Source organism: Exophiala xenobiotica (assembly GCF_000835505.1).
Source record: "Exophiala xenobiotica strain CBS 118157 unplaced genomic scaffold supercont1.7, whole genome shotgun sequence".
Classification (NCBI taxonomy): Eukaryota; Fungi; Ascomycota; class Eurotiomycetes; order Chaetothyriales; family Herpotrichiellaceae; genus Exophiala; species Exophiala xenobiotica.
This window is the reverse complement of record NW_013562488.1, coordinates 2,549,587-2,576,193: the sequence shown is the minus strand read 5'-3', so window position 1 is coordinate 2,576,193 and position 26,607 is coordinate 2,549,587. Positions and strand designations below refer to the sequence as shown.

Sequence of the window (26,607 nt, the reverse complement as noted above, 5' to 3'; positions counted from 1 at the left end):
ACTCAATCAAGAGTAATGACGGCCGTCTTCTAGCATAAGCGAGACCAGTGACCAGGTTGCGGAAACCCGTAATAGCAGTTGGCTCTTTGCCCAGACGTCCTGGATCGTGATCGTTCTCCTAAGCAATTGAAACGCAAAGGAATTTTGCTTGATTCAGCTTAGCATTCCTTGGCCTCGTGTTTATGCCGCAAGGCCGTTGCACAGCTATGTGATCCCTGTACACGAACTGAATGAGCTCGTTGATCTTGTGAATGTACGTCACCTTCTGAAGAGAAGCAGCTCGTGGCGGATCAGTTTAGTTTATCGGGTCTGAAGTGCTGGTACCTCCGCCATGCGCCGAGGCTTGGCCGAGACGCTCGAGTGTTCATGACTATGCTTCATTTAGTACTCAGTGAATTGCTGCGATTGGTTGGGTAAGAGCTTTCAAGGGCACACGCTGTGTGTACAACGGCACCTCCAATGCACAGAGCTTGTCATATCCCATGTTCATCTGCGTCGCAATACAGCATCAAGGGCCGTTCCTGTCGGCAAGTGGCGTGATGCAGGCGCTTTGTAATCGAGGTGCGCCACAAAGTATTCGTTGCGAATCAATAAGGACAGTGCTGGACCAAAGACGCATATCGAAGAAGCAGGATTTGATTCCCAGAGAGTTGGAATCCCTATCAGAGTGGTTTTTAGATCGCCGCATGCTGATGTCACGGTCCAGATATCAACGCTGTCTGTCAAGGAGAGCACAATGAGGTGGACAGATCCACCAGAGACAACGCATCTGTGCTCGTGAATGCAATATATAAGCTGCTTCCTCAGAATCAAGGTGGCCTTCCCTTCTTGTCCTGTGACCATCTTCCTGGGCAGACTCGCAAAATGACCAACTCCGGTATTCCCAAGTTTCAAAACGCAGCTGTACGCGTCGGAGATGGTGATGACGCTAGGGCGCCGCTCAAGAAAATCGAGGTTGACCTGCCTGGATCCGACCAGATCCTAGTCAAGATCAATTGGTCAAACTCTTCGCCTGATGTTGGTTTCAATCGCTAACCTTGGAACAGGACTGGTCTTTGCAGTTCGGACGATGCTCTCATGAGTTGGAGTAGACATGCAGCCCGAGACCAAAGGCATTGCAGGGCATGAAGGAGCTGGAGTCGTGGTCTCTGTCGGTGACAACATGCATCAAAAATGGAAAGTAGGGGATCGAGCTGGTGTCAAATGGGTGCACAGTATCTGTGGAGCATGCGAATTCTGTACTAATGGTACAGCCGAATTGCATTGCCCAAACCAGAGGATCTCTGCAGTTACCGTTCCTGGGACATTCCAGCAATATGTCGTCGCTGATGGTAACTATACGAGCAGGCTTCCGGAAGGCGTTGAAGACGAAGAGGCCGGACCAGTATGTATTCTTGTTGCTAAAGGACTGTGCCATTCGAGCACATGTCTTATGCTTTGCCTCAGTTTACGACTCTCTGACTGTTGTAAAGATCATGTGTGCTGGGGTCACTGCGTATACTGCCTGCAAACGAAGCTCGGTCCGACCAGGTCAGTGGATCGTAATTCAAGGAGCGGGTGGAGGCCTGGGTCAGTTCGCCGTACAGTATGCTAAGGTCATGGTAAGACTTACCTGAAAGCTGTCTGAGTCGATAATGACTTACTTTTCTTGGGGCATGCGCATCATTGCAATTGACAGGGGCGACCAGAAGCGGGAACTCTGCCAAAGGTTGGGAGCTGAGGAATTCGTGGACCGACAATTGAGCGAGGACATTCCGGCCGAAGTGAAGCGCATTACCAAATATGGTGCACAGACGGTGTTAGTATTGCCTCCATCAAAAGAAGCATACGCCTTAGCACCCAATCTTGTCCGACCTGGCGGCACAGTCGTCGTCGTCGGCCTACCGCATGATGAGTCGGTGATTGCAGGAGCAAGGCCCAAGCAAATGGTGTTGGACCGCTTGAATTTCGTTGGAAGTGTAACTGGAACGCTGAAAGATGTCGAGGAAGCACTCGATTTCACCGCGAGGGGGTTGGTTCACGTAAGTCATGTTGCTCCAAACAAATAACTCGCAGGTTTCGAACGCTGACGATCACCAGCCGATCTTGACCAAAGGGACCCTTGCCGAGGTCGACAAATACTTCGAATTGAGGCATCAAGGACAGTTGGCAGGCTGCGTGGTGCTGAAGGTCGCCTAGAAGATGAAGGGAAACGTTCCTGAGCCAGTTTGAAAACCCAGCAAGGCACGGGTGGTGTGCAGGTGGCCAAGATTGCAGGCAAAGCACGTTGCAGAAGCACATAAGACTTTGTCGTAAGATCTTCATTCACGCCTGTTAGTCTGAGTTGAGTCGTTGCTTGTGAGTCATTGCCATTTTGACAGGGCCGCTTTCTGAGAAGGTGCGTTGGACGGTTTGGCAGACTTGCCGGGGCACTTGCGAGTGCTGCCTTTAGCCACGACTTTTTCGTGGTACAGGCTTCCATCCAGCAACCTCCTTACATCTTCTTTTCTCAAAATCCCATCTTCCGGCCAGATAAGGACCCAAGCAAAGCCCCATTCAAACATTGCCGACACTTGACCAAAGAAATCGAAGGCCATCCTGGACCTCCTGAGCCCATGCCACAATTCCCATTTCGTCAATCCCCCTTTGCCGTCACTATCAAACTTCTCGAAGAAATCCTCGAATGGCTGTGGTCTGAACCGTCCTTCCGAGTCGAATGTCCCGGTTCCACTACCGTGTTTATTCATGTATGCTCTTTTCACGTACAATCTGAAAAATGGATCCGGCAATAAGCCCGGCGTGGTATTGTAGGACTGCACACTGTGGAGGAAGGCAGTGAAAAAGAGAGATGTGATGACCTTCCAGTCAAAGGAGCGGCAGACGCGGTAGGTGTCGCTAGGCCAGATGACGCCGTCGCCATCGGGGTCAAAGAAGGAACAATGTTGTTCGAGCACCTATAGGCATACAATCGTCAGTATTTCAACCAAGGCCGACATTCTAACTCCTGATCAACTGCTCACCGTCTGATGTTGGTGTTTCTCTGCCCACCCATCCTTCTCAGTTCCGCAAGGCGCATCTGAAGTCGGCGCAAAGGTAGTCTGAACGACCCCCGAGTTCACAAGCTTGGAGTCCGCGGGAGGCGTATGGGCCTTGTACTGTTCAGTGATGGGAGCCTCGGGTATGGAAACTCGTTGTTTCGTTCCTGGCGGACTCTCAATGTAGGGCGACATATTCAACAATCACCTGGAAATTGCTGAAGGCGGAAGCTTACACTGGGAGAATGCCATCAGTAGGCGTACCATATTCGCTCGAGCAGCAGCACACATGCACCTCTCATCAGCAGCAGGTACATCTTCGATAGTGGATCAGTTCATGTTCCATTTAGGGCTTGTAGATTGATGTCTTGACATCATGGACTTCGGGCAGCCCGGTTAGTCAGTCCAGTCGAAACCCTCACCGCCTGGCTGATGCATGAGTAGAGGCCACCTTGGCGACACGTCTACATATTTCCCGCATGGTGAGAGCCATCATGACGTGGCTGATGGTGAGACGGAAAGAGGTGAGCCTCTTTTTTTGTCCAGATACATACGTGTTGATGGAGGAACTCGAATTACCGGGGAGCAACCACCGTCCGCCAATCAACATGTACTGATGTGTAGCAAGCCGCTAACGGAATAGCACAACTAGCTAACTGGATTTGGACTAGTTCGGAAATTAGCATCCCATGTTAGATGAGAATCTCTGAGTCTCGAGATACATCGCCGTGGGGAAGATTATTCGCGCCAGTCGAAGCAAAGGGCTATTTACAGGGAACTGAGGTTAAAGTTTCTGACTTTCATATTACCTATTGCTTTTGGGGACAAGACTGTGATGCCTAATTACTATCGAACTTTTAGACCTTGAGGCTCGAGTACAAATCCAGTTAACGTGCCACCTCTGAAGTCGGAATGCTTATCCAAGCTCGCGAGTTCGAACCCTGTCCTACCAGAGTCAGGGCTGCGTTTATCAGCACTGCTGTCCAGTATTCAGGGTCGAGTCCCGAAGCTTGCTCGGCGCTGTTGAATACGTGTATTCAATATGACGCTGCTTCGACTTGGGAGCTGGCACCTGGATCGTCGTGACGACCCGCTCGTCGGACGGCCTTCCTAAGGTATCTTTCCACCTCATACCTCGTAGCCGCAAACCCGTCGTGCGTCGTTGCTCCCAGAGCAGCACGGAGCAAATCTTTCGCAACCGTCAGCAACAGAACATATTGATTGACTTGTTGCCCTGTTACCGCTGATCGTGAGTCTGATTCCAGTTCCACTAGGCTGTGAGCGGATGCAACAGACACACCAGGGACCGAAACATGCAGTCTCGGGGTAGGTGCTGAGAAGCGCAAGGCAACGCTGAAGCTCTGGTCAGCTTTTCTTGCTGCCGCAATGGTTTCCAGAAGATTCCTCAAAGATTGGACGGTTACGGGATCCGTCGAGTAAGTCCTCATCACCTGTTTCACGCGAACGTTGTCAGAGAGCTGAAGCTCTTCGAGGACGGCCGTCCAAAGAGCCATCGTTGGCTTATAGTCTCCAATTTCGGTATCCCCTCTCGCTGATCTCGGATGCTCCAACACGACAAACAGGCCATCGCAATTCTCGATATGTGTTATACCTCTGAAGGCCTGACGTGACCTGGCACAAACACTTAAAGCTAACTCGCCGAAGATGCCCATCACGAGCATCGCGAGCCTGTTTCCCGCTTCTGTGAGGCTTCCATCCTGCGCTGGCACGTACTCAGGCCACAAGTCTGCAGTATGTTAAGGTTGCAATCTTTCAAGATGACCAAAGTGAGGTATGAACGGAACGCGGAATATACCCTACCCATAGTCAATGGCTCGAAGTCGTTCTCGGGGTAGACTGTAGGCATATTGAAGAATAGGCAGTTCACGACCTCTTTCTTGCTATACGGAACAACGTCTTCTTCGGCGAAATGTGTGGGTTTGGTATATAATCTGCCCATTGCGGTGGCGGTGGCAGGGACTCCCTCTGGGATACCCGCTTCAGCCATCGTCGTTTTGCGTAATACCACCTGATGAAGATCCTGACCGAATAATGTCACTATTTGTATCACGCGCGTACCTGGGTGCCGGCGCGCCAGCAGTATAAATCGGGGAGTTTAACGCTCCAAAACCCCGCGGATAAGAAGCGTCAAGCTCTCGTGGGTGACGGAGGACAATTTCCTGGCCCCGAGAGTTCCTAAACACCGGCCTCGGTTCGTAAATAGGGGGCGGATGTGTAAAGGAGGTCCTAGTATGTACCTCCGGATACGATGTCGCCATCAACTCGTTAATACCACGGCCATCATGTCGTGAACGTGCGTCTTCAGGAGCAGTATCCTCCGTGCTTGCGATTGCAGCCGACCAGTCGTTGATAAGCGTGGCAAGCGAATTCCCTCCGATCTCCAGGCCCCAGCGGGTCATCACGTATCTTTCAATGAACTCGACGCCATTGTCGCGCAAGTTGATGCACTCGTATGCAATTCCGGCGGGATAATATGTTCACGAACATATCCCTCTTTATTGACCGGAGGTGTGCTCACAGGGATTGCATATTCTCCTCCGGAGGCGATATCGAGCGTAACCTCGAAGTCTCTCTCGATGACTGCTCGGATCGTGTCTTCGTTGATCTCCAAATTCCACTCGGTACGGATGTGGCAAGGTAAACACTGGTAAGAACGGTTAGTTTTCAGGAGATACACCATGCGGGCCGCCAGACTGACGGGTATGATCTCCCCAGTCCCAAGACGAAGACGGCCGAATCGTTTGGATTGAAATATCTCCGTTTCGAAACCAGGGACAGTTGTCGAAATAAGCTTTTGCTACCATTGTGGATGTTGTTCGCAGACGTACTGAAAAAGGTGCCGTAAGAACTCAGCTAAAGAGTATATAGGTTCATTCGGCGCAGACAAGCTGCTAATCAACTGGTAGACAAACAATGAACCATTTCCTGGAACAAGGGTAGCGCCATTCGCGACAAAAAGCCGCTGCCGCAATGGCAGGCTGGTCCTTTGTCACGGATAAAGAACGGCCATAGAGACACAATTGCCAATGCGTACCCTGACAAACCGGCTTTGTCTTGGCAGTCAATCACTCCCCCCAAAGGTGTAGCCACACGCCTCATGTCCTTATGCTTGCAAGCAGCGAGAGTGATCTTCCCGACAATGGTAGTCTTGCTCGTGGTTGGTGGCTCTTGAACCAAAGCACAGCCTGCCACGGTTCTGAAAACCTGCTTCAGGACTTCTTGCTGGGAGAGAGCTCGCAAAGCTGTCCAATTGCTGCTCTCCTGCTAGAGACCGAGTTAGTACTTCGACAGATATTCTTCCTGTGGATGACCCACCTCACCTGAGCATACATGCATATGTTCGAATATGTATGTATATATAGAGATTTGAGATTGTCAGATTCCTAGAACGGTGTCACGCCAGCGAGGCTCTATGTAGAATTGTAAGTGTTGTCGCGTACTCGATGTCTGCCTCGATGTTCTTATGTCTCTCCAGGACTTGTTTCATCTGGTTCTCGATCGTTGAAAGTGTCTTTCGCCGATCGTCAGAATCCGTCTTCTGCTCTTGAAGCTGTTCCTTCTGCCGGCTGAGGGCATGATTGAGAAGCTGCTTTTCTTGCTGTTTTGCATCTTGTAGTCGCACTGTGGCGGCCTCAAGGTCCCGACGAGCTTCAATCCGGGCTGCCCGATAAGCACTGACATTCTTTGGCTTCTTGAAGGGAACACTCGGTCTGTTTGATGTTTTGGATGGTGCCTGGATGCGTCGCTGATTCTCAAAGATACATTTAACGACATCGGTGACGACTTTGAGAGTCTTGCTGCCGGTGTGGGTAATGACCAGTCGAACGACTTCTTCCTCGGTTTTGCCTTCCATGAATAGTTGCACGATTCGCCAATAGGCGGGCAGTGGGACTTCATGGTTGTGGACGTTGATCGTCGCTATCTCCTCGAAGTTGGGTTCGGGCGCTGCTACAAGCCAGAAAGCTTCGAATTCTGGCGACATTGCAATATTCCCGATAGGCAAGATTTGTCGACAGTGATAACATGCAGAACATATAGGAATGCAGGGAGACGCACAGCAAAGCATGGCAAGATCGAGCATATATGTCGAAGATTCTTTGTTCCGCTTTCTTTGTCTGAACTCGAGAGTCGAGACTGCCGTCGAGCTCACGTTTGGGAAGGAACAATAAGTGAGAGATACGACTACAAAGACCCGACAAAAGGCCTTGTATCTGGAAGAGTCGTGCTATAGCCCAGGCAGGAATAGACAGCTCGAGGTCGCTCGCGTATACTTCACGGCCTACCACTCCTCACAGCATTGCCGGCCTTGATATAAAGAGCGATGGCAGCGCTAAATTATCAGCGCCAGTCTCGGGGTGTGCAACAGATACTGACATCAAAGCTGCATGAAATGGGCCGCCTCTCGGGATTCTAGAGACGACGCCCTTAATGTAAAGCACGGCGTACAAGGCTCTGCTGAAGAGGTAGATCATGCTCAAGGCATTCAACCACCTGACATTTACACCAGCCGCGTTAGCGGCAACCACGGAGCCAGCGAAGAAGCCCAGATTCTCAAAGCCATTGAGTTGTGCCCCCTCAGCACGAGCAATGCGTTGCTTCGTGGATGAATCAATCATTCGGTTGGCTTTCGGGGCCGACAGGAGCGTCCTAGGGTTCACCCTGTCGAATTTTTCGGCGGTGGAAGCCTTGTCATAGAGAGTGATGGCGTAGACATGAGGTGCCAAGCATAAAAACCATGCGGCAGGAACAGTATAATAGGAGATATTTGTTCGCTCCATGCGAAGTCGAAGATGTAGCAAGCTCACTGTCATGTCCAAGCAGAAAACCTAGAAGATATCTTGCAGCTCCAGATGTTCAGTCGAGGTATCTGTCGGTTTTCAGCATGACCAGACTGCCCAGTCACCCTTGCAGCATCAAGCGGCTGTGGCATGATATGTATCTGGTCTTGAAGGCTGAATATGTGGAAGGAGAAAAACAAATACGAGAGGAAAGGCGGGTGCGAATACGATAGGCGTCAGCGGTACGACGTCACACCCATAAGCATTCGCAAGGTGTTCATCTGCAAGGAATTCGGCGTGCATATGAATATTACTGCATACAAAGGAGAGTTGGAGGGATTAGGGGGAGATAGCATTGAGCAGCAAGAGAAGTTCTGAGCGCGAACAGGGCGAAGGGCGGAGAGAACGAAGAATAACGACAACGCAAGAACAGTAACTTTTCGTGTTGCATCCTCGTTGGATTAACAATCTGACTGTGAAATTCTTTGTTCTCTCCAGACGCCGTCCCTATCCAGCCAGTCGCTCTTCGTCCTTTGAGAAGAGAAACCCTACTTATGCCATCAGGCTATTCGCCAAAAATGAAGTACGTGGCATTCTTGTTACCATACCGCTCTTGCTTCCTCACAAACACGTCGCATCATGGCGCTGTTGAGTACCCAACGTTTTCGTCTGGTCCGCTTCAATATTGCTGGTCGCCTGGACATCATGCATGACAGTAATCGATCCTTGTGGGCCGGCGACGCCATCATTTTCCCAGAACTTGTTCTTATTATCATGGCCCCTGACCAGCCCCGCAAGATCGAACGGATCAAACAGAGTCAGCAAGAAATGTCTCTTATCTACCATCCCTGGTCCTTCGATTTCGGTTTTGCCATCAACCGCCAGGTAGATCTTGTGGTTGGCCGGAAGATATTTCGCAGGTGGATAGATATTCAGCAGGAATGTGTTTGCTAGCATTGGAAGAGCTTCAAACACCCAGAAGAGTACTTCATCTCCATTTGCAGGTGAGGTTGCCGGATAAAAGAATGCGGCGGTCCTGAAGGTGTTGCGGATGAGAATCAAGAAGCAGGATGCATACATTTCGTAAATGATGACCTTGCATTTGTGGTTGAAGACACCAGCCGCAATACATCGTCGGTGGAAAAGAACAATAAGGGCCTGCCAAGTGTGAGAATGTTGTCATGGTGCAGACCGGAAAAGAGCATGAGATACGTGCTTGATTGGCACAATCCCTTGGAGAGCCGAATACTTACTACGAAGCCCAGGAACATGCCGAGCAAAAGAAACAATGAGACTTTGACAAGGATAAGGCCGAGCTTGATCTTGGATTCGCTGTTGTCGGCGTTGGCAGCATACGATGCGCCGTTGCCCGCAATGATGCCGTCCACTGTATCCAATGCAATGAACTATCAACCGTCAGAAGCTGCACCGGTCTAGACAGAATCAAAATTAGGGATTCGTGCGTGAAAGGCACAGCCCTTTTCAGGGGAGAGTGCATACTGTTGTCCACACCCTACCTGGATGTAACGGCGAAAGGTATGGGAGATAGTATAATATTCTCCCAAAGATAAAGTAATTTGCCCCGTTATATACTGGAGGCGCGAGAAAGAGCAGGACCGTGCTTGAGATGAATATATCGAGATTGTTGTAGTGGTAGGCTCCGACCTCACGAAGCGCGAACCCTACTATGAAAAGTAGGGCAGCCCAGGGGAGGAGAAACCCGATACGCCAGGACCTAAATTTCAGGTTGTTTTGCCACACATGCAAACCCCCTGAGATGAGGAACAAGACGGCAAAAGCAGCCGAGACACCTTTGGTAGGTGCGTAGACCCAGTAGGATCCTTGGACAACATGTACCATAGTGACTAAGGGGAATATCTGCGGTTCAAAGAACTTTGAATCAAGTATAGAGAGTGAAAGTCGACATTCGTGAGAAGCGTCCGTTATATGCTTGGATCAACGAAGGTCGCTAGGGAAGCGAGGCAGGGAGACCAGTTCGAAGTGTCTCGTCAATCTGGAGGATTCAATATGAGCAATACATCGTTGTCTTCATACAGCCTGGTGAACGCCTCGCTTGATAGAGCCACCTATGTGGACACAGAATCAACGAAGCGAGCACTGAGACAGGGTGGCTGATCCACAATGTAACGTGTTTACATTGACGCTGGAAATGTGCGTCTGGCGCTAGGATACCACAATCACAATTAGCGCCAAAGCCAGAGGATCGTAGATATATAAACCACCTAGAGTCCTCGATGCCGAGTAGAGTCTTGAGATAACAGGTAGCCTTGTGACTGCCTTGCAAACCTGGTTGGACCTCTTTGACGAGGTATCTGGAGGATAGCCAGACATTTGCGAGGGATACTCGAAGGGGCAATAAATCATTTTGCCTTCGATTCGAACTCGCATGAACGCTGTGTGGATGTGTGTTCCAGGCTAGTGAAAGCAGGAACCCGAATACGAAAGGTGTGGTGATTTCAGAAGAAGAGATATGAAAGCGAGAACAAAATTCAGCCTCGCGGTTCGCCTTGTCGGAGGGTGCGGAGGCACGTGGCTCGGTGAGAAGGACCTAAGCACGTGACTGTAGCATAAAACGCTATGCCGTTTGCGTACTTCCACGTCGGAGCTCCACGTGATGCCACCATGTCGCTTGCCTCGGCTCTTACAAGGGACACTATCCAAAAGCAGGACGGCTTCTTCAAAGCTTGTCATCGTGGTCGGAGACGATGACCTAGAGAGTGCAGCGAGGTCTAAGCTCTCAAGAGATCTAGGTTCAGGATTACATGCTTTGAATTCTTTGCGTCGCTGGTGAAGCAGTCTGCTTCGAAGGATGATGGTATGTACACTGCAGATCTCATCCTCAGAAAGACTGATAATCTGTCGGTCAAGTGAGAGGTTTTATTTTCCCTCACAATCAACCTCTGACGTCTGAGCATCTGACCGACTTGAGCTTCTAACGGGGCTGGTGGTTCTCATCCAATATTATCACGGTCGGAACAGTCCTTTGATCCATCGTCCATACCTGAATCATCTCCGTCATATACAGAGCGGCTAAGCGTGGAGCGCTCATCAGCTTCAGCATGTCGCCGCAGCAAGCCAACGGTGCAGGGCCTGCCTATTTTGATGACTACTTCCACAAGAACCCGGCACCGAAGTCGCTATCCAAGCATCAAGCATTAACCCGCGAATTCATACAGTATCACCTGGAAAACTCGCCGAACCGACGAATTGCCTTGGTCACGTCGGGAGGGACGACCGTCCCTCTTGAGAATCAAACCGTGCGTTTCATAGACAACTTCTCTGCTGGGACTCGTGGAGCTACATCTGCCGAATACTTCTTGCAGGCGGGCTATGCCGTGATCTTCTTGCATCGTCAGTTCAGTCTGCTACCATATTCTAGACATTACAGCCACAGCACCAATTGTTTCCTTGACTTCATGGAGGAGTCTGATGGAAAGGATGAGCGAGTTGTAGTCAGGAAAGAGTATCAGCAGAAGATGCAACGAGTCTTGCGACAATACCAGTTCGCCAAACAAAACCGCCTGTTACTACTGCTCCCCTTCACCACGGTGACTGACTATCTTTTCCAACTCCGCAGCCTTGCAGTTCTCATGCAACCTCTCGGCGAGCGCGCGCTATTCTACCTAGCTGCAGCCGTCTCGGACTTCTTCATTCCAAGAGAGCGCATGGAAGAGCACAAGATCCAATCGAGAGAAGATCATGCTGGAAGTCAGGGCTCCGGAGCTAGCCGGCAATTGGTGATCAACCTCGACCCAGTCCCAAAATTTCTCAGCACTTTGGTACACTCATGGGCTCCAAAGGGGAGCATGATAGTGAGCTTCAAGCTCGAAACCGACCCGGCTCTCCTTGTGTCAAAGGCTGAGCAAGCGCTAAAGCGATATCAGCATGATCTCGTGATCGGGAACCTGCTGACCACGCGCAAGTGGGAGGTGGTCTTTATTTCGCGAAATCGACGCGAGAAATGGCTCCGGGTTCCAAAGGCTAGAAGATCCAAAAGCATTTCTGGGGTCGAAGAACTGGTCGGCAAAGCGGAGCGCAAGCACGAACCAGAACATGTCGATCTGGATGGAGGTACTGTGACTGAAGGAATGGAGATAGAGAGCTTGATCATCCCTGAACTGGCGCTCCTGCATACCGAAATGATGGAACATGGGAAATGAGTGTCAGGCGTGTGAAGCAGCGCAGAAAGTCGATGTGATACCTAACCTGGCGCACACGAGGAAGGGGCCGGTCTTGCCTGAACAGCACGAGGATTTGCGCTTTTCCACAGTACATAATACTAGCAAAAATGCATGCGACCATCTTGTGTATATCCAGGATGATAAAACGCGCCAAAGCGTGGAACCCCGGATGAAGTCGAACTTTCGTCTTAACTACCTCAGGTTGCCGACCGTCGACCTAAGACAAGAAAGGAAAATACTCATACCGCTACATAGTAGACTGTGTAGACCTTAGGACGGTCCCGTAACCGATGATGTGCAGCCCACTCTGCTGCAAGGAGCCAGGGATTGCCAATGCCGTGCCGCAGACTGCACTTAGCCGCCTTTCAGCGGGCCAACCTGGGGTCGATGGCTTCTTCAATCCATATCACAAATCGAGATATCTCTCGTCTCCATGGTCAAGAAGCAGAGTGACCAGGATGGATCAACTGGGTCATAGTCGCGGCCAGCCGCAGACGGCAATGTTGCTAGCTATCCACAGGATAGTGAAGCCAAAGCCGATATAGGACAAGAGAACGAGAAGAAGCTGTCAAGTTGGAGTAGCGGAATGATCATCGGGGCGCCAAACAGGCCGTGACGTTGTGCGCTCATCATTACCATTAAGTTATCCGGTTTTCTTTAGGTTTTGCACTTTTGGCATCGTTGGAGTTGGCTCCTGTCAAAAGCTCCGAGCCAAAGAACAAGCGAAACCGAAGAAACCCAAGCGAGCAAAAGCTCAAAGCTAAAGGGTCTGGTCTCGCGATCACAGCAGCCAGTGCGGCGCCTTCGGATGGTGCCGCCCATCGATTTCGATCTACGAGGGCGCATCTTGATCCCTCTTGGCTACAACCCTTTCGGTATTCAAGCCACATCTAGACTGCGCTTCCAGCAGGCTATCCAGATCTTAAACCCGTGAGGAAATGCCCCAGTATCATGACGAAGATGGCAGTCGAGCAAAATGTACTCGTAGAGAGGCAACGCAACAAGATGATGCTCATGATCAGTTTCCGGGCCGTTTCCTGTTCAAGCATCCTTGCTCACCTGCAGCCCAGACGGGATGGAAAATGGAGATGCAAGAGTCAGTGGCGTTGGAAAGCGGCATCGTACTCGTAGATCAGACGAGCCTTGGTTAATGCAGAACAAGGGTCGGCCAAGAGGGAATTGGATGGACATTGGACACTGGCAAACAGGCCGTTAGTGGCGTATGCTGGATTTGTCCCTTTCCAAGTGGATTGACACCTGCCTGACAGCAGTCATTGTACTCCGTACCATGATACTCTACAGTACTGTGGGAGACGCCGCGAGCCTGCTCCCTGTCGCATTCTAGCTTCTTCAATGCCTTAAGTTCCAATCTATGCGGCAACTGGCAGCTTGCCTCACTGCAAGTTTCCCTTCAACCTTTCTTCGTCCTTCTGACCTTCAAGTCGCTCGCTTGCATCCAGCGATAGTATCCGTCGATATCCTTCGACCTTCTTCTCTGCTCAAGGGCACGATCTTCTTCCCCTCCGCAACCCGCAGTGCTTTGCTCAGACGAGACGGCGCACACAGACCTCCGTGCCCGCCCATGCCTGGTTGGCTTTACTGATCGCAGGTTGTTGGCTACTAGTATCCTGCACCCCGACCTTTAAGTCCAAAAACGTCGCAGTTCTTGATTCGGCCTGGTTAGTCTCATTCTCCGACTTCTTCCTGAACGGCTACCAAAACACTGTATGATGCATGTATTTGCATTTGCATTTCCATTCATGCCTATCACTCTGTCCGCCTTCTTGACGTGGCACGGACTTCAGCTGACCCAAGCGTTCCAGACCCGAGCAGCATCCTGAACCCCACCCTCACCAGACTTCTCCCAAGGGCCTTCTCGAGCCCAAAACGAAACGCTGCAAATCTCGACAATCTCCTCTTGCCGTTACACACGAGTGCCTCCGAGACACTGCGAAACGATCTCTGCGTGACAAGCATCGCTTTTCTTTACCAATCGATCGGCCAAGCGATGAGATAGAGCACGGGGTCGGTCCTTGCTTCAAGTCCGCGGACATGACGGCCGTCGATCCCAGCGGGCCTTTGGTGGCAGAGAGCATCATATCTGCGGGCAAAACAAATTGGAATTTAATGCATGCGAATTTGCAAACATGGAAAGCCCCTGCCAAACTTCTCGATGACGACTCCTACAACACCACGGTCCTACAGTTGAACCCCTCGACGTCCGAGGATGATCTTGACGACCGGGTTGCGCTGGAGGCACAAAGTCTCGGCTTGTTACCACATTCTGTTGTGTCGGACTTGGTTGCTATCACCTCCTCCCTGTCTACGGTCACGGTAGCTTCCGACTCCATCAACCAGAGCTCAATCCAATCCCAATCTACAGGCCAGATATCCTGTGCTTCGAGTGATCACCGTCCGCTTACGCGATCGTCTCAAGTCTCCGACCGCTCGCCTACACACTCCGAATCTCCTTCATTTCAGTCAGAAGGAGATACGAGAAGGAACTCGCCTTTAAGACGAGGCCTGAGGAAGATGACAGGATTTCGAAAGAAAAGATCAGGCTCGACAGCTCTTGCATCACCAACATTGACGAGCATCAGTAGTGATACGGACACACAACGCAGTGAAGAAGCATCCATCGACATGAAAAGCCCGTTGTCGATCAAGTCGAGCAAGAGTTCGTGGTCGCAACCATTGTCAGTCAGCAAGCCGAGCTATGAGCAACCCTTGCCCTTCGATGAAGATGCCACCAAAAGGAGCATTGAATGTCGACGCTTGCTGAACCTTCGAATGAGTCAAATGGACGAAATGGCGCGCTTCCTCGAGTTCCAGTCCTCTCTGATATCGAAGCTGAGGGCTCAGAAAGAAGATTTCAAGAGGCAGAGACAGGCGGACCACGAAAGGATACTTTCCGAGCAAAGCCTAAAGGTGAGTACTGTGCTAGCGTTTCCTTGGCTTCACTGACAATTATCAGAACGAGCAAGCCGTTGAAGAACTCGAAGCCCGTCAATTGGAGGAGGAGATGAAGATGCAAAAAGAGCATGAGCTGGAGAAGAGAGCCGTAATGGTGCGGCTGCGACACATGGAAGCCTATTGTCACAATCCCACGCCACCACCAGAGATCATCAGCCCGGCTTCCGGACGTTCATCAACGGATTCCAGCTTTCCGGAGAGAAGAGTCACGGACAAAGATTATCACAACCTTGCGCAACAATATCGTGAACGCGATGCTATGGATACCTTGCATACCTCCAAGATCAATGTCCTACGAGGCAGGCAGAAAAAGGCCGTCGAGAAATTGATGGCCAAAAAAGAGGGCGAGCTCAAAAAGTTGGAACTAGAACAAGAGAAACAGCTCCAGGCCATTGACCAAGCCTTTGGTGCCCAAGAAGCCGATCTGAGGTTGGCTCTCGAAGCGAAGCGTATCAGACTTGAAACGAGGTGGAAGACGCAAGCATTGATTGAACGGACCAAGATGGAGAAGGCCACGGGCTTGACTTACGCTCCATTGCCCGATGTCATCGCTATCGAGGATTCTAATGCTACAGGTCTCGCCCTTTGACGACCCCTGGACGCGACAATGATCTACTTCCGGCCCAGCATACCAGTGGTGGCTTCAGCTCTGTTGTTGGGCTCATGATGGCTTTTCTGAAAATTCTGGCGCAAGTTCATTTTCAAAGCTGTGCTTCACGCCGACAGATACCCCTTGCTTGTCTGTTCTTGTCGAATGTACCATACTAGTTCTGCGCTGTGGAGGTCACTGAAGGCTCTTGCAGGCGAGTGCCGACCTATAATGGAGATGTACGGTGAATGAGACGGAGAAGAATGAAAAGAAGCTAGCATATCACGCTTCAACGACTGCTACGAAATGTCGGTAGAACGGGTTTCAGGGCCAATATGTACACAGTATACGACAGTGATGAATGAGACGGAGTTCCAAAATCAGATGCCATTAATGAAGCTTTGTCGTCACAAGATTGACACGATACTCCTGTTCACTGGTCCCAGAGTATGTCGGAACGGAAAAAGAGATTCGCCGGCCGATCATGCAGCTACCGGATATGTTTGCCGGTCGCTGTGTTTACGTCATTCCTGCATAGCGTCATAAATATCAATAAACATCTTGCACCCTCATCCCATGCTTTAGAGGTTTGTGTATGACGACCAAGATCTGTCCCTGTTCATGCTTTAGCCTCAGTAATATCGAGTCAAGCTGCATTGAAACGTTCCCCCCAGAGATTAAGACACACTCTCGAATCTTTTACATCACGTCACAATGGCCGACCGAACCCAAGACAAGACTCACGGTGTGGTCAACGATGTGAAATCAGCCTTGAAGGGAATCAAAGGCACTGGCGATGCTATTCGTGGCACAGTCAATGAGTCTGTAGACACGGCGTTCAACGACAAGCAAGGAGTGGCTGCCAACCGTGCTGTCAAAGAACAGGGAGAAGCCAATATGAGAACCGCCGATCAGAAACTCAGTCAACCTCATAGTGCGGACACCACTTCATCGGGGCTTCGGACAGGAGGAGTGACTGGGGGAACAACCACCACCGCTCATGGGACCACTACCGGTGCTGGTGCTCATTCCGGAGGTGTGGGCAACTTGAGGAGTGATGTGCCTCAGACAGGACTTGGTGGGGAGCCTGCACCGACGAGAGAAAGATATTGAAGCAAAGACTTGTCTGTTGATGGGGACAAACATAATTCACCTGCTGTGTTTATGCACTGGCAGCTGCATGTACCCCAGCGCGACTGCCTTTCCACGGCCAGAAGCTCGGCGCTTTCCTCTAGCCCAGTTCATTGTTTACCCACATCTTTAATACCTGAATGTTTTTCAGGCTCGACACTCAAAGAAAGCAAGATCCTTCCTTCTCTCACGTTTTATCTCTCCTCGATCACTCTTCACCCGTCTTATTTCGTATCTTGTTCTTCATTGTCTCTTACCTTGACAAGCAACGGAAGAGAGGGATTGATTCTCTGATACAGTCTGGACTTTGGTGACCGAGCTTTGCTATCATCGAGGTAACGAGATCTCATCTTTCTCATATCTCGTTGTAACATCTCCTACAGTCCTTCTCCACTTGGCGGCCTCCTCGGACATCCCGTTAACCATGTTCGAAAATTACGAAGACAACACTGGGGAACAAGTGCCGCGCGCCTGGTCTCAGTTGCATACTCCTGTACTTGCCATGACAGTTGCCGGAGCCGGGAACTCGTCTTCGCCTGCATTGGGCCGGGACGGTGGTGCTTGTTCGCCTGTGCTTGGACATCCTGGCGTTGGTCCCGATGGCCCCCATCATAACTCCTCTTTGGTTCCCAATGTGAGTATGAAACACCGCGAACAAGTCCTTTACAAGCTCATCAAGCCACAGGCAACCTCGAGAGATTGTGCCACTCTACCTTCTACGCTGGTTGCATTCCCAGCACCAACTACCAACAACGTGGTTGATAACTTCCTGAATTCCTTCGACCCCTTTGCCTCTCAAGATGCGCCTTCGTCACGTACTCGTGCCATGATGAACCAATACCTGACACCGGCTGGCAGTAGTCCAGCATTACCAAATTTAGTCCACATCAAGCAAGAGGACAAGGAAGAGGCTGGCACACAACCAAATTCGTTCCTAAGCATTATGCAAGGTCAGCATTCAAAGTCGGGCTACTTTGTAGCGCCAATCAATGATTTAGAAAGAACACCACTTTTCTCTGGCGAAGCTCAACTTGCAATGGACAGCAGAGTGACTGATGTGAGCTATGAGAAAGTTGAGAAACAGCCGTGGTGTCCTCAATACGCTCTCTTGGGCATTCGAGAGATGACGTACAATGTCCCAGATGTCAATGTCTTTGAAGAGTATGTCCCGGAGAGAAACCTGATCTTCAGCAACACGCGGGCGCCGTGGTCGACCCTCGTTTGCGGCTCGGAAGAGGCAGGGACAAGCCATTCGCTCATTTGCACGCTGGAGAACTTGCTCTTACCTAAGTCGCCAGCTCATGTCAACCCAAGAGCATCGGCTGGTATGGTCTTCCATTGCGACGAGTGGACAAGCGACATTGCTATTCAGCCTTGTAAAGCAGCTTACCTTTGCTCAAAAGGAGTTTCGGTGCGCATCTTGGTGTCGCGAAGCAATTTTCGTGCCATGCACAAGTTGTACACGACTATGCCTGGACTTGGACCGGACGTTCCAACACCCACAGTGATTCCTTTGCAGCTGCAGCAAGAACAACTCAGCCTTTCGAGAATGATGACACTCATGACCGTCACTGATGAATCCCCAGGTCTCCAAGAAGTTGTTTATCGCATTCTGCGAGAGATGGCGCTCGAAGATCATCATGGAGGGGGGATCGATTATCTCGATTTCAAATCCAGACTGGCTCGTCAAGAGCTTGGTAACAACCAGCGTAGAGCTCTTCAAAAGCGACTGTGGTTAATTGACGCATTTGTTGCCGATTCTAAGCAGTCGCGAGACGGCAAGATGCTTCTTGAAGAGCTCTTTACACCCGCTCCCGGAACTTTGACCGTCATTGATCTGAGTTGCCCTTTCACAAGCGAGAAAGATGCTTGCGCTCTGTTCAGTGTCTGCTTGTCTGCCTTTGCGGAGAGTCGAGCACAATGCGGAAGGGTTTTAGCTGTCGACGGTGCTCACAAGGTCAGCGACCTCGCTACATTCCTCGTGATTCCGACTAACCAGCTTCTAGTTTCTCAAACAATCCATGGAAGCAGGAAAGCTTACTGATCAGCTTGTGTCGGTAATGAGCAAGCAGCAGCAGCTCGGCATCCATACAATTGTTACAACCCAAGAGCCGACTCTCGACCGTCGTCTCTTGAATCTCTTCGATGTCAAAATCGTTCATCGTTTCAACTCACCAGTTGGGACCCGCCTTCTTCAGGACCACCTCACAGGGCCCGCAGTAAGTCCTGAACAAGATCTGTTCAGGGATGCTGTCTGCCTACAAACTGATCAAGCTTTGATATTCTGTCCCACCGCTCGAATCCACCTCCAAGAAAGCACTACCGGGCAACATGCCGCGCAGCTGAAGACTGGATTTATCCGGGTCAAGATCCGCCCGTCCTTCACAGCTGTCAGTGAGGATGAGTTCATGGCATCAAGCGAACTTGACGAAGGAGAGGTGCTTGAGTACGAACTCGATTTCGGACCAATTCGACCGTTGGATACTTGCACCTCCAACGGAGTCCCGGCTCGCACAGCTGTTCGTGAACACAATCGACCCACCAGACCTTCCGGTTTGGCACCAGCATCCCGACAAATGGTGAACCATTTGCAACAGGCAGCAGCTCCTCCAGCTGCGCCACCGACGGCTTCACCAGGGCGGCCTCAAGGTCCCTCAACTGTCAGAGCTGCACCTGCTCGAGTCACGAACCGTGATCATCTCGTAGCCTGCTTGCGATCCGAGACCACGAACTTGCTCCGCCAAAATCCCAAGGCCATCTCTTTTACCCTTGCTCGCAATGCTGCCGCAAGAACAGCCGCTGTACACGAAGAATTCTTTTACCAGGGGAGATGGCTCAAGCTCAGTAGAGCGATCATACACGATCAAATTGTGAGCTCGTTAGTCCTGGTAGTGACGACGCCCGCTGACCTGCTTTTAGGATGCTCATGTCAAAGCCTATCACATTCCAAAACCGAAACTCAATTGAGTAAGAAAGCTGATTGTGAAACTTGCGTGGCAGATCTGCTTGCTGTCGGTGTACTTTATCGAGAACCAATATGCCAGAAAGCCTAGAGGAGCTTTTCCATTGTGAAAAGTCCATGATGTCGTCTCTATGCCCAACCGTGGACGCAGAGCGCACGAATGTTCGGGCACAGCGTTGTTTATGTCAAGCGCCGGTCAGGTTCAATCATCCCAAATGCCAGCGAGGCTGGTTTGCCTTAAGTGGTAACTTCGAGCCTGAGATGGAGGTCCAAGTACCGTGTTAGATGTCTGGGAACATTGGTCGAAGTAGAAGAAATGGAGATTGAGATTCATTGCCACTACGCCGTCAGCGGACTCGCGCCTCGTATCAAGAACCTTGTCACGAAATTGAACTATCCTTGGGTACATGCCGACCACGACAGTCGTTGCGCTTGGAACTCTCTTGATTGTAGAGATGTAGCTCGAGCGTAGGACAGATGCAGAAACAACGATAGCAAAGTCCTTTCGTCCTGTCGTGCTTCTTACGTAAGCATTCGCTCGACTCGCTTCCGCTATGTGCATTCTCCGCAGGGACAGAGCCGCCGCAGTCCGCCGCTCAGGAAATTCGAGCTCTCCAATGATAAATTTATCATCCAATTTTCCAGTATCAATCAATCCACTGTGAGTTTACAACATGTCTGGGAAGATGCCTCGTGCTCAGCAGGCTGTGCGGCGCCTTGCTTCACAATCAACACCGACCGAATCCAGGCCAAAGCAATTCTACAATGCTTTCTCGCCCGTCAGACCACCCACAGCACCGTCTTGTCGGCGGCAGCCTCTATCATCACAATGTCTGCAGCTGAGACAGTTTTCATCATCAGGCGCCAGACTAAAAGCCGGAGATAAGATGTACCATCGCACAGGCGTACGTATGCTCACTCGCGGTATGTTGACAATCCGTCCTCTCTGACTTGTGAGGTAGCCATTCTCATTCAGATCAGCGGGTCTATTCATCGGTGTCGGCGCCGCCATGGTCTTCTACTTTCAATATGAGAAAGCTAGATTGGAGCGCAAACGAATCGTGGAAATGAGCAAAGGTTATGGCAAGCCTAAAGTTGGTGGGCCGTTCACACTCAAAGATCTGAACGGGAATGATTTTACTGAGAAGGATCTTCTGGGGAAATATTCGATGGTACGTTCGCACATGAACATTATCAGGAGGCACACTGACGATGAACAGATATATTTTGGATTCAGCCATTGTCCGGATATCTGTCCAGATGAGCTCGACAAGATGGGTGAAGCCATTGACATTATTCAAGAGAAAGCACCAAACTGCATGCGGTCGATTTTCATCTCCTGCGATCCTAATAGAGACACTCCCGAAGTCCTTCGAAGATACCTTGCCGAGTTCCACCCTTCGATACAAGGTCTCTCGGGTACCTGGGAACAAACCAAGAATGTCTGCAAACAGTACCGGGTATACTTCTCAACACCTCCAAAGTTGGAGCCGGGCGAGGAAGACTATTTGGTCGACCATAGCATATACTTCTATGTGATGGATCCCGAGGGCGACTTTGTTGAGTGCATCGGTAGGCAAGATACACCAGAAAGCGCGGCTGCCATTGTGCTTGAGCATATCAGGGACTGGAAGAGGGAGGGCAAGCCCATTGACACGACACCTCTGCCGTATCTTGCAGCCAAGAACTCGGCGACAGCGGCCAAATGAGTCTCATACAGTATTTCCGCTGGTGGATAAATATGTTCACAATCAACACGCAGCCCCATGATGGTGAAGCTCCGGCGCGACCCGTGCTGTCCAAAGCAGCACGACGCCGTGCATTTACCAGCATCGCGGGCACCCGTATACTTCGAGAGCTTGAAGCGTTGGCAACAGGAAAAAGCAGAGATTAGAGGTTAGGATGTCCATACATCCAATTTACACGGCATGGCGATGGAGTACTCCGGCACATAAAACTCCGCTTCTCAGCAAATGTACTTTTAGATACTTAGTCACCAAAGGGAAATTAAGCATGTACAAAATAAAAGCATGGGTTGCAGTTGAGCCTCGATCTGTCCCTGGCATTTGAAGATCACGCCGTCTCTCATCTTGCATATGGCCGCTACCCAATCCCATTGCTTCCCAGCCACTTCAATTCTACTGCTGGTTGATGGAGTTCTGAGAAAGGAAAGTGGCCTGCCGGAAGGAGGGTGATGAGTATGCAGGGGAGAGGTTAGACACACAATTACTGCATCATGGCCGGGGTGAGTGGAAAGATGTTGAGAAAAAGGTGAGGCGGTGAGCATGAACGTGGCTCCATTGAGACAGCGAGGAAGTCGTGTTTTTGTGCGGATTTGGATATTATTTTCACGGCCAGCACACAAAGATCGGCTGGGAATGTTGGGCAGCGAATAACGTGTGACAGATCGAGGCTGGGGGGATGGGATGTTTACGAGTCAAGCAGAAATGGGTATTGCCTGGTTTCCACCCTCGAACAATCTGATACTCATAGTATCAGACGTTCCACAGCAATTAATTGATAGTTGGAGACCCGAACTTAGGGTACAATCGGTGGAATCTATGGGATTTGACGACCGTCGGCCCATGACGTCGGAGGGGGTTCGATTTCACTAAGTTAGCTGGCTCGGCTGCTAATCAAAAAATGCGCTCATATTCTGATGCCTCTCTTGCACGATACGCCAGAACTTTTCCCCGTGCGATATTGGACTAAGTACCGGTGGAATAATCTTTCGGTCCTGTTGCTATCTCCAAGATGAGTTATATGCAGAAGAGGAGCGCGAGGTGAAAGCATTTTTCCCCTTTCTCGCACACAGCTGCATCACGCAAGTGAATGGTAGACTCGCAACAGCGCACGCCTCCAGAACATCATGTCTGCAGCAGACAACCCTTCTGCCACGAATGGCACTGAAGCCACGACATCAACGAAGTTGTCCTCAATCCTTGATCCCGCCAACTTCCCTCAAACCCTCTCTTCCGAGACCATCTATATCTCCCTGGTCTACGATCCACTTGACAGCCAATCCTATCTGCGCTTCACCCGCTCCCCCACTGCCGGTGCCAACGTTCTCTTCCTCGGAACCACCCGCAACAACTTTGACTCTCGGCCTGTCTCACGGCTGTCATACTCAGCCTACCCATCCCTGGCTCTAAAATCACTGTACTCGATCGCTGAGGATGTGCAGAAGAAGCATAGGCTCGAGAAGGTCGCGATCGTGCACCGGCTGGGTGAGGTTAAGATCGAAGAAGAGAGCATTGCAGTTGCCGTGAGTAGCGGGCATAGGGCGAGCGGCTGGACCGGGGCAGAGGAAATTCTGGAGAGAGTGAAGGCGAGAGCGGAGATCTGGAAGAGAGAGTGGTTTACTGATACTGGGGAGGTGGAGGAAGGGGTTTGGAGGGCGAATAGGGATAGGGATGGGCAGGGGAATGTCATCAACAACAATACCTGATCATCAACCTACCTCAGCAATGGGGCTATCATGGGCGTAAGCCGAGAACAACAGTTTTTCGACATTGACGTGGCCCCAATATCGAAAAGGCATGGCGAAGTGCAAGTCTCGACTACCTTATGCGATGTGGTAGCCTTGCTACACCTACATCAAGGCTTGGCGAGAAAGCATACCGACTCTATCATTTCTGCCGTTCTTCACCCTTCAAATATTAAAGAAGTGCAATTTCTGCCAACAATTCCTCATCGGTGTCTGGTCAAACTAGCATTCGGTTAGGGGCGTACTAGTGACGAATTGTTGTCGACATTAACCACCAACAACACAAAATTCATCCGGGTTCGACTCTCACTGTTGGCTATAGTACGTCACATGATTACTTTCCAACTAGAAGGCTGCTTTGCGTCAGATGGGGGGAGGGTGATTCTGGGGGGTATGAGAGCGCGCGCGGACAAGAAATAGGTGGACTAGCGCTGATATGGAGTATACAATTGGGATACAACGGGATTTACAATTTCAACAACTACTACCAACAGGATCCGGATCGAAAAAACCACCTAACCACTAGGGAGTTTCCCTCACCAGCCACCGTCTAGGAACACCAGTTCCTAGGCGCTGGCTGGCAGAGTTTTTTGTCTTCGTTCAATGCTCGGAAGTTGGTAGGGTGTGAATAAGATTTTGCCTACTCAGGCCCTCCTGGACACGATCAAAAGGCCACGCCAAATTCACGGACGAGGGAACGGGCTATCTACGCCGGCCACCGTTTCGCATATCCCACTGCTCCTTTCTAGCTCCTTGCCCGCGATGGCACAGGCGGCGCTATCAAATCCACAGATTGGGTAATATATCGGCAGACGAGCATCTCAGGAAAGTTCTCGTCATAGCTACTCAACCGAGACGCTCGTGCAGAAAGGTGGGCTCGAAGCCATGACGACTCTGAAAGTAGAATGGTACGATATATAACTGCTTGCTTCTATGCCGTGGAAGCAGGGGTCGTTATCTCTAGAACTGACGGATTTCAGGTGGTTGGGAGTTTAATCACAAGGTCCTCCAGACAAACGTCTTCGCTTGAAAAAGTGCCGCCCTCGAGCTGTTGATGGTATACGGGTAGACCAGCAACAGCTTCGCCATCCGAGGGCAACCCTCAAAATGGCTGTCGTTGCTTCGATGGCGAGGCTCGTTGGCGCACTAACGTAGCCGCTGTCGATACTGGATTCAGATAGCATTCCCGGGCTTAGGAGATGCGCTCCGCAGACAAACACAGGATCGCGACAATATGTAAGAGCTGTCAATGAGACGAGCAATGGTTCAATTCCTTGGAGGACGATACGTGGTCAAGGAAACTGTGGTGTGAACCTCCTCGTTGGGTCTAGGCCACCATGCAGATGCGATGACTCAGCTGGAGGAAGCTCTGCAAAGTAGAATTACATATTTTCTTCTCGGCTCGGTGCCTTCATTCTGCTTGCGAGCTTCTCTAATCGGATGTCATCAACGGCCACCACGGTCGAAACTATCAAGCTTACCGAACAGGTTCTTCGCAGTGCTGTGTTGGAGAATCTTTGGCCAGATAGCATAAGAAGAAGGCGCAATTGAGCCAATAACGAACCCTGTAATTCTGAGCAATCATGCATATTGCGGTTGGTCAGAACAAGATCATAACGTCACAGTGCATCGAGCCGACCTTTTCGGCGGTCGTGCACTCATGTGTACACGTGTGTACTACTCGTAAGGTGCATTCCATTCAATGCGAGAACGATATGCACTTAGTCACGCCCCGTTGCTACGTGAGGCATAGGAGGTCCAATAATCAAAAAGGACCAAGAGCGCAAGGGCTTAGGTGGTGGAGGCCAGAGCTGAAAGTGAGAGGTTGTGACTACATTGTATGCAGCCCAAGCATGTGAGGATTGCGCCGTCCGTCAACCATAAGTCTGGTGACGAATGATGCGTCATGTCGAGGTCTGGGGTTGCAAGTTGCAGCCCTACAGGGAAGACCCTGCGGCTGATTTCGTGCTTATTTGCATTGGCGACTTTGGACGCCTGAGGTATCAATCACTACAGTATACTCAGTGTGAGTTGTGGGCCATTTAGGCCAGCCTGTACGGCTGTTCACAGTCAGCCGCAAGCCCAAGATCCGAGGAATGCTGACGAGCGTCAAGACTTGCAGGAGGCATCATCATCAAGCGTCACTGAGCATCATAGATAATCTCGTGAAGCACGGAAAAGACGGGATTCCAATCGAGCTTGGTGGAGTTATCTTTTTATAGCGATCGGAGCGCAAGGGTGGGAAGGATCAAGCCCAGCTTGGCATTTCGCATTCTATGCCGCAATTGGTGAAAGCTGGAGGATTGTTTTCTCAAGTCGCAGGTATCGATGTACCACCATCACGGCATTCCAATGATGCCATGATTAGCTTTTTGCCCGCTGGTGCCACTGTTACATATTCGTGTCATACAGAGACTTCTGAGTCGGAGCGGGGCTTTTGTTTACCGATCGAAAATACGAGCATGAGGGAAAGGCTCTGGCCTCTACTGTCGGTTTATCATGGGGAGCTGAGACGGCATGGTCGCATGTCTGATACGGTACTCCGTAACGGTCTAAGCGTTGTCAGCAAGGCAGATTTCCCCGCTTGATCCAGCTTTTGAAGTGGTTCCACGTTCGTGTGGCGGACGATATCACAAGCCGTAGTGTCCATTTGGGAGTGGTGTCCCCATCATGCACGCGAGATACCGGTGCTCGGGCTTGCTGCCGTTGGAAGAGTACGATTGATTCTCCGCGAGCCCGTCTACCACGAGTATGTGCACGAGCGCCCATTCACATCTATCGATCTTACCGGCCTCTCTTAGCTGGGTTCAGAGCGCTCATAGGTTCGACAGAGAAACATGGCTGCAGGAATCCTTCAGTAGAGAGTGGTACAGCCAGACGGCAAGCATGGCCTGGAGGTTGTGGCCGACCTCAGAAAGACACATGGTGACCAATGTTACTGCTTACGAATGCTACTGTACGTACCTAGGTAGGTACTCCGTAATAGTGCAGCTTTCGGCGGAGAGCTTCCGCATGAGCAAGCTACCGAGGTGATGACATTTTTAGCGCAACATGCAACAGGTGGATAGTTGAAGAGCTCATGGCCAGTTTCAGATGTGATGGAGAGTGCGACAGAAACCATCACCGGAAGATAGGCGAGGGGTCAGAACTGATAGGGACGATAAAGGAGGCCGAAAAGGGATTTCTGCTCCCTGGGACCTCAAGGTGTGGTTTCGCCTTCGAACAATTTCGCTCGGGGCGGTGGTGTGGCGATCGCACGACGAAACACAGCAACCTAGGCGAAAAGCAGTGATAGATAATCTCTGCTCAAGGCTGGATCGGTGGTGAATTCAATTGGCGATGGAGATGGTTATTGTCAGGAGGTCGCCAAGACTGCGAGCAGAAATTGGAGGTGAGAAAAGGAGCTGCTGAGGATGATGAGGCTCAAATTGCCTTACGCAAGCAAATCCG

General features: G+C 50.8%; 11 protein-coding genes across 13 annotated transcripts; 7 read left to right on the top strand and 4 right to left on the bottom strand.

Moving 5' to 3' along the window:
* Positions 1-864: 864 nt before the first annotated feature.
* On the top strand, positions 865-2,178 carry PV05_11643 (uncharacterized protein; the record flags this gene model as incomplete). Its single annotated transcript, XM_013455149.1, has 6 exons — positions 865-1,017; positions 1,100-1,247; positions 1,290-1,384; positions 1,473-1,601; positions 1,689-2,021; positions 2,080-2,178. The coding sequence occupies 6 exons, from the start codon at positions 865-867 to the stop codon at positions 2,176-2,178; spliced, it is 957 nt and encodes a 318-aa protein (XP_013310603.1).
* A 38-nt stretch (positions 2,179-2,216) lies between these two features.
* On the bottom strand, positions 2,217-3,573 carry PV05_11642 (uncharacterized protein). The gene is made up of 2 exons (XM_013455148.1): positions 3,000-3,573; positions 2,217-2,933 (listed from the first exon to the last, which is right to left on the bottom strand). Exons 1-2 carry the CDS (start codon positions 3,207-3,209, stop codon positions 2,343-2,345), a joined length of 801 nt encoding a protein of 266 aa, XP_013310602.1. The 5' UTR covers positions 3,210-3,573; the 3' UTR covers positions 2,217-2,342.
* Positions 3,574-4,051: 478 nt separating this feature from the next.
* On the bottom strand, positions 4,052-4,974 carry PV05_11641 (uncharacterized protein; the record flags this gene model as incomplete). Its single annotated transcript, XM_013455147.1, has 2 exons — positions 4,052-4,761; positions 4,836-4,974. 2 exons carry the CDS (start codon positions 4,972-4,974, stop codon positions 4,052-4,054), a joined length of 849 nt encoding a protein of 282 aa, XP_013310601.1.
* Positions 4,975-6,429: 1,455 nt separating this feature from the next.
* PV05_11640 (uncharacterized protein) lies at positions 6,430-7,813 on the bottom strand (the record flags this gene model as incomplete). Its single annotated transcript, XM_013455146.1, has 3 exons — positions 6,430-7,007; positions 7,319-7,365; positions 7,410-7,813. The coding sequence occupies 3 exons, from the start codon at positions 7,811-7,813 to the stop codon at positions 6,430-6,432; spliced, it is 1,029 nt and encodes a 342-aa protein (XP_013310600.1).
* Positions 7,814-8,434: 621 nt separating this feature from the next.
* On the bottom strand, positions 8,435-9,673 carry PV05_11639 (uncharacterized protein; the record flags this gene model as incomplete). The annotated part of the gene is made up of 3 exons (XM_013455145.1): positions 8,435-8,971; positions 9,067-9,219; positions 9,314-9,673. The coding sequence occupies 3 exons, from the start codon at positions 9,671-9,673 to the stop codon at positions 8,435-8,437; spliced, it is 1,050 nt and encodes a 349-aa protein (XP_013310599.1).
* Positions 9,674-10,531: 858 nt separating this feature from the next.
* On the top strand, positions 10,532-12,173 carry PV05_11638 (uncharacterized protein). Its single transcript, XM_013455144.1, has one exon. The coding sequence runs from the start codon at positions 10,894-10,896 to the stop codon at positions 11,992-11,994; it is 1,101 nt and encodes a 366-aa protein (XP_013310598.1). The 5' UTR covers positions 10,532-10,893; the 3' UTR covers positions 11,995-12,173.
* Positions 12,174-13,311: 1,138 nt separating this feature from the next.
* PV05_11637 lies at positions 13,312-16,012 on the top strand. Of its 2 annotated transcripts, XM_013455142.1 has the most exons (3): positions 13,312-13,694; positions 13,839-14,943; positions 14,990-16,012. In XM_013455142.1, the coding sequence occupies exons 2-3, from the start codon at positions 14,068-14,070 to the stop codon at positions 15,575-15,577; spliced, it is 1,464 nt and encodes a 487-aa protein (XP_013310596.1). In that variant the 5' UTR covers positions 13,312-13,694; positions 13,839-14,067; the 3' UTR covers positions 15,578-16,012. The 2 variants fall into 2 exon arrangements, with proteins under 2 accessions (XP_013310596.1, XP_013310597.1); XM_013455143.1 differs by having other exon boundaries at positions 13,312-14,943.
* A 279-nt stretch (positions 16,013-16,291) lies between these two features.
* PV05_11636 (uncharacterized protein) lies at positions 16,292-16,690 on the top strand (the record flags this gene model as incomplete). The annotated part of the gene is made up of 1 exon (XM_013455141.1): positions 16,292-16,690. The coding sequence occupies one exon, from the start codon at positions 16,292-16,294 to the stop codon at positions 16,688-16,690; it is 399 nt and encodes a 132-aa protein (XP_013310595.1).
* A 442-nt stretch (positions 16,691-17,132) lies between these two features.
* On the top strand, positions 17,133-20,000 carry PV05_11635 (uncharacterized protein; the record flags this gene model as incomplete). The annotated part of the gene is made up of 3 exons (XM_013455140.1): positions 17,133-18,665; positions 18,715-19,578; positions 19,628-20,000. 3 exons carry the CDS (start codon positions 17,133-17,135, stop codon positions 19,673-19,675), a joined length of 2,445 nt encoding a protein of 814 aa, XP_013310594.1. The 3' UTR covers positions 19,676-20,000.
* A 267-nt stretch (positions 20,001-20,267) lies between these two features.
* On the top strand, positions 20,268-21,718 carry PV05_11634. Of its 2 annotated transcripts, XM_013455139.1 has the most exons (3): positions 20,268-20,575; positions 20,633-20,842; positions 20,891-21,718. In XM_013455139.1, the coding sequence occupies exons 1-3, from the start codon at positions 20,345-20,347 to the stop codon at positions 21,377-21,379; spliced, it is 930 nt and encodes a 309-aa protein (XP_013310593.1). In that variant the 5' UTR covers positions 20,268-20,344; the 3' UTR covers positions 21,380-21,718. The 2 variants fall into 2 exon arrangements, with proteins under 2 accessions (XP_013310593.1, XP_013310592.1); XM_013455138.1 differs by having other exon boundaries at positions 20,268-20,842.
* A 589-nt stretch (positions 21,719-22,307) lies between these two features.
* On the top strand, positions 22,308-24,633 carry PV05_11633 (uncharacterized protein). The gene is made up of 2 exons (XM_013455137.1): positions 22,308-24,065; positions 24,138-24,633. Exon 1 carries the CDS (start codon positions 22,540-22,542, stop codon positions 23,116-23,118), a length of 579 nt encoding a protein of 192 aa, XP_013310591.1. The 5' UTR covers positions 22,308-22,539; the 3' UTR covers positions 23,119-24,065; positions 24,138-24,633.
* The last annotated feature ends 1,974 nt before the right edge of the window (positions 24,634-26,607 follow it).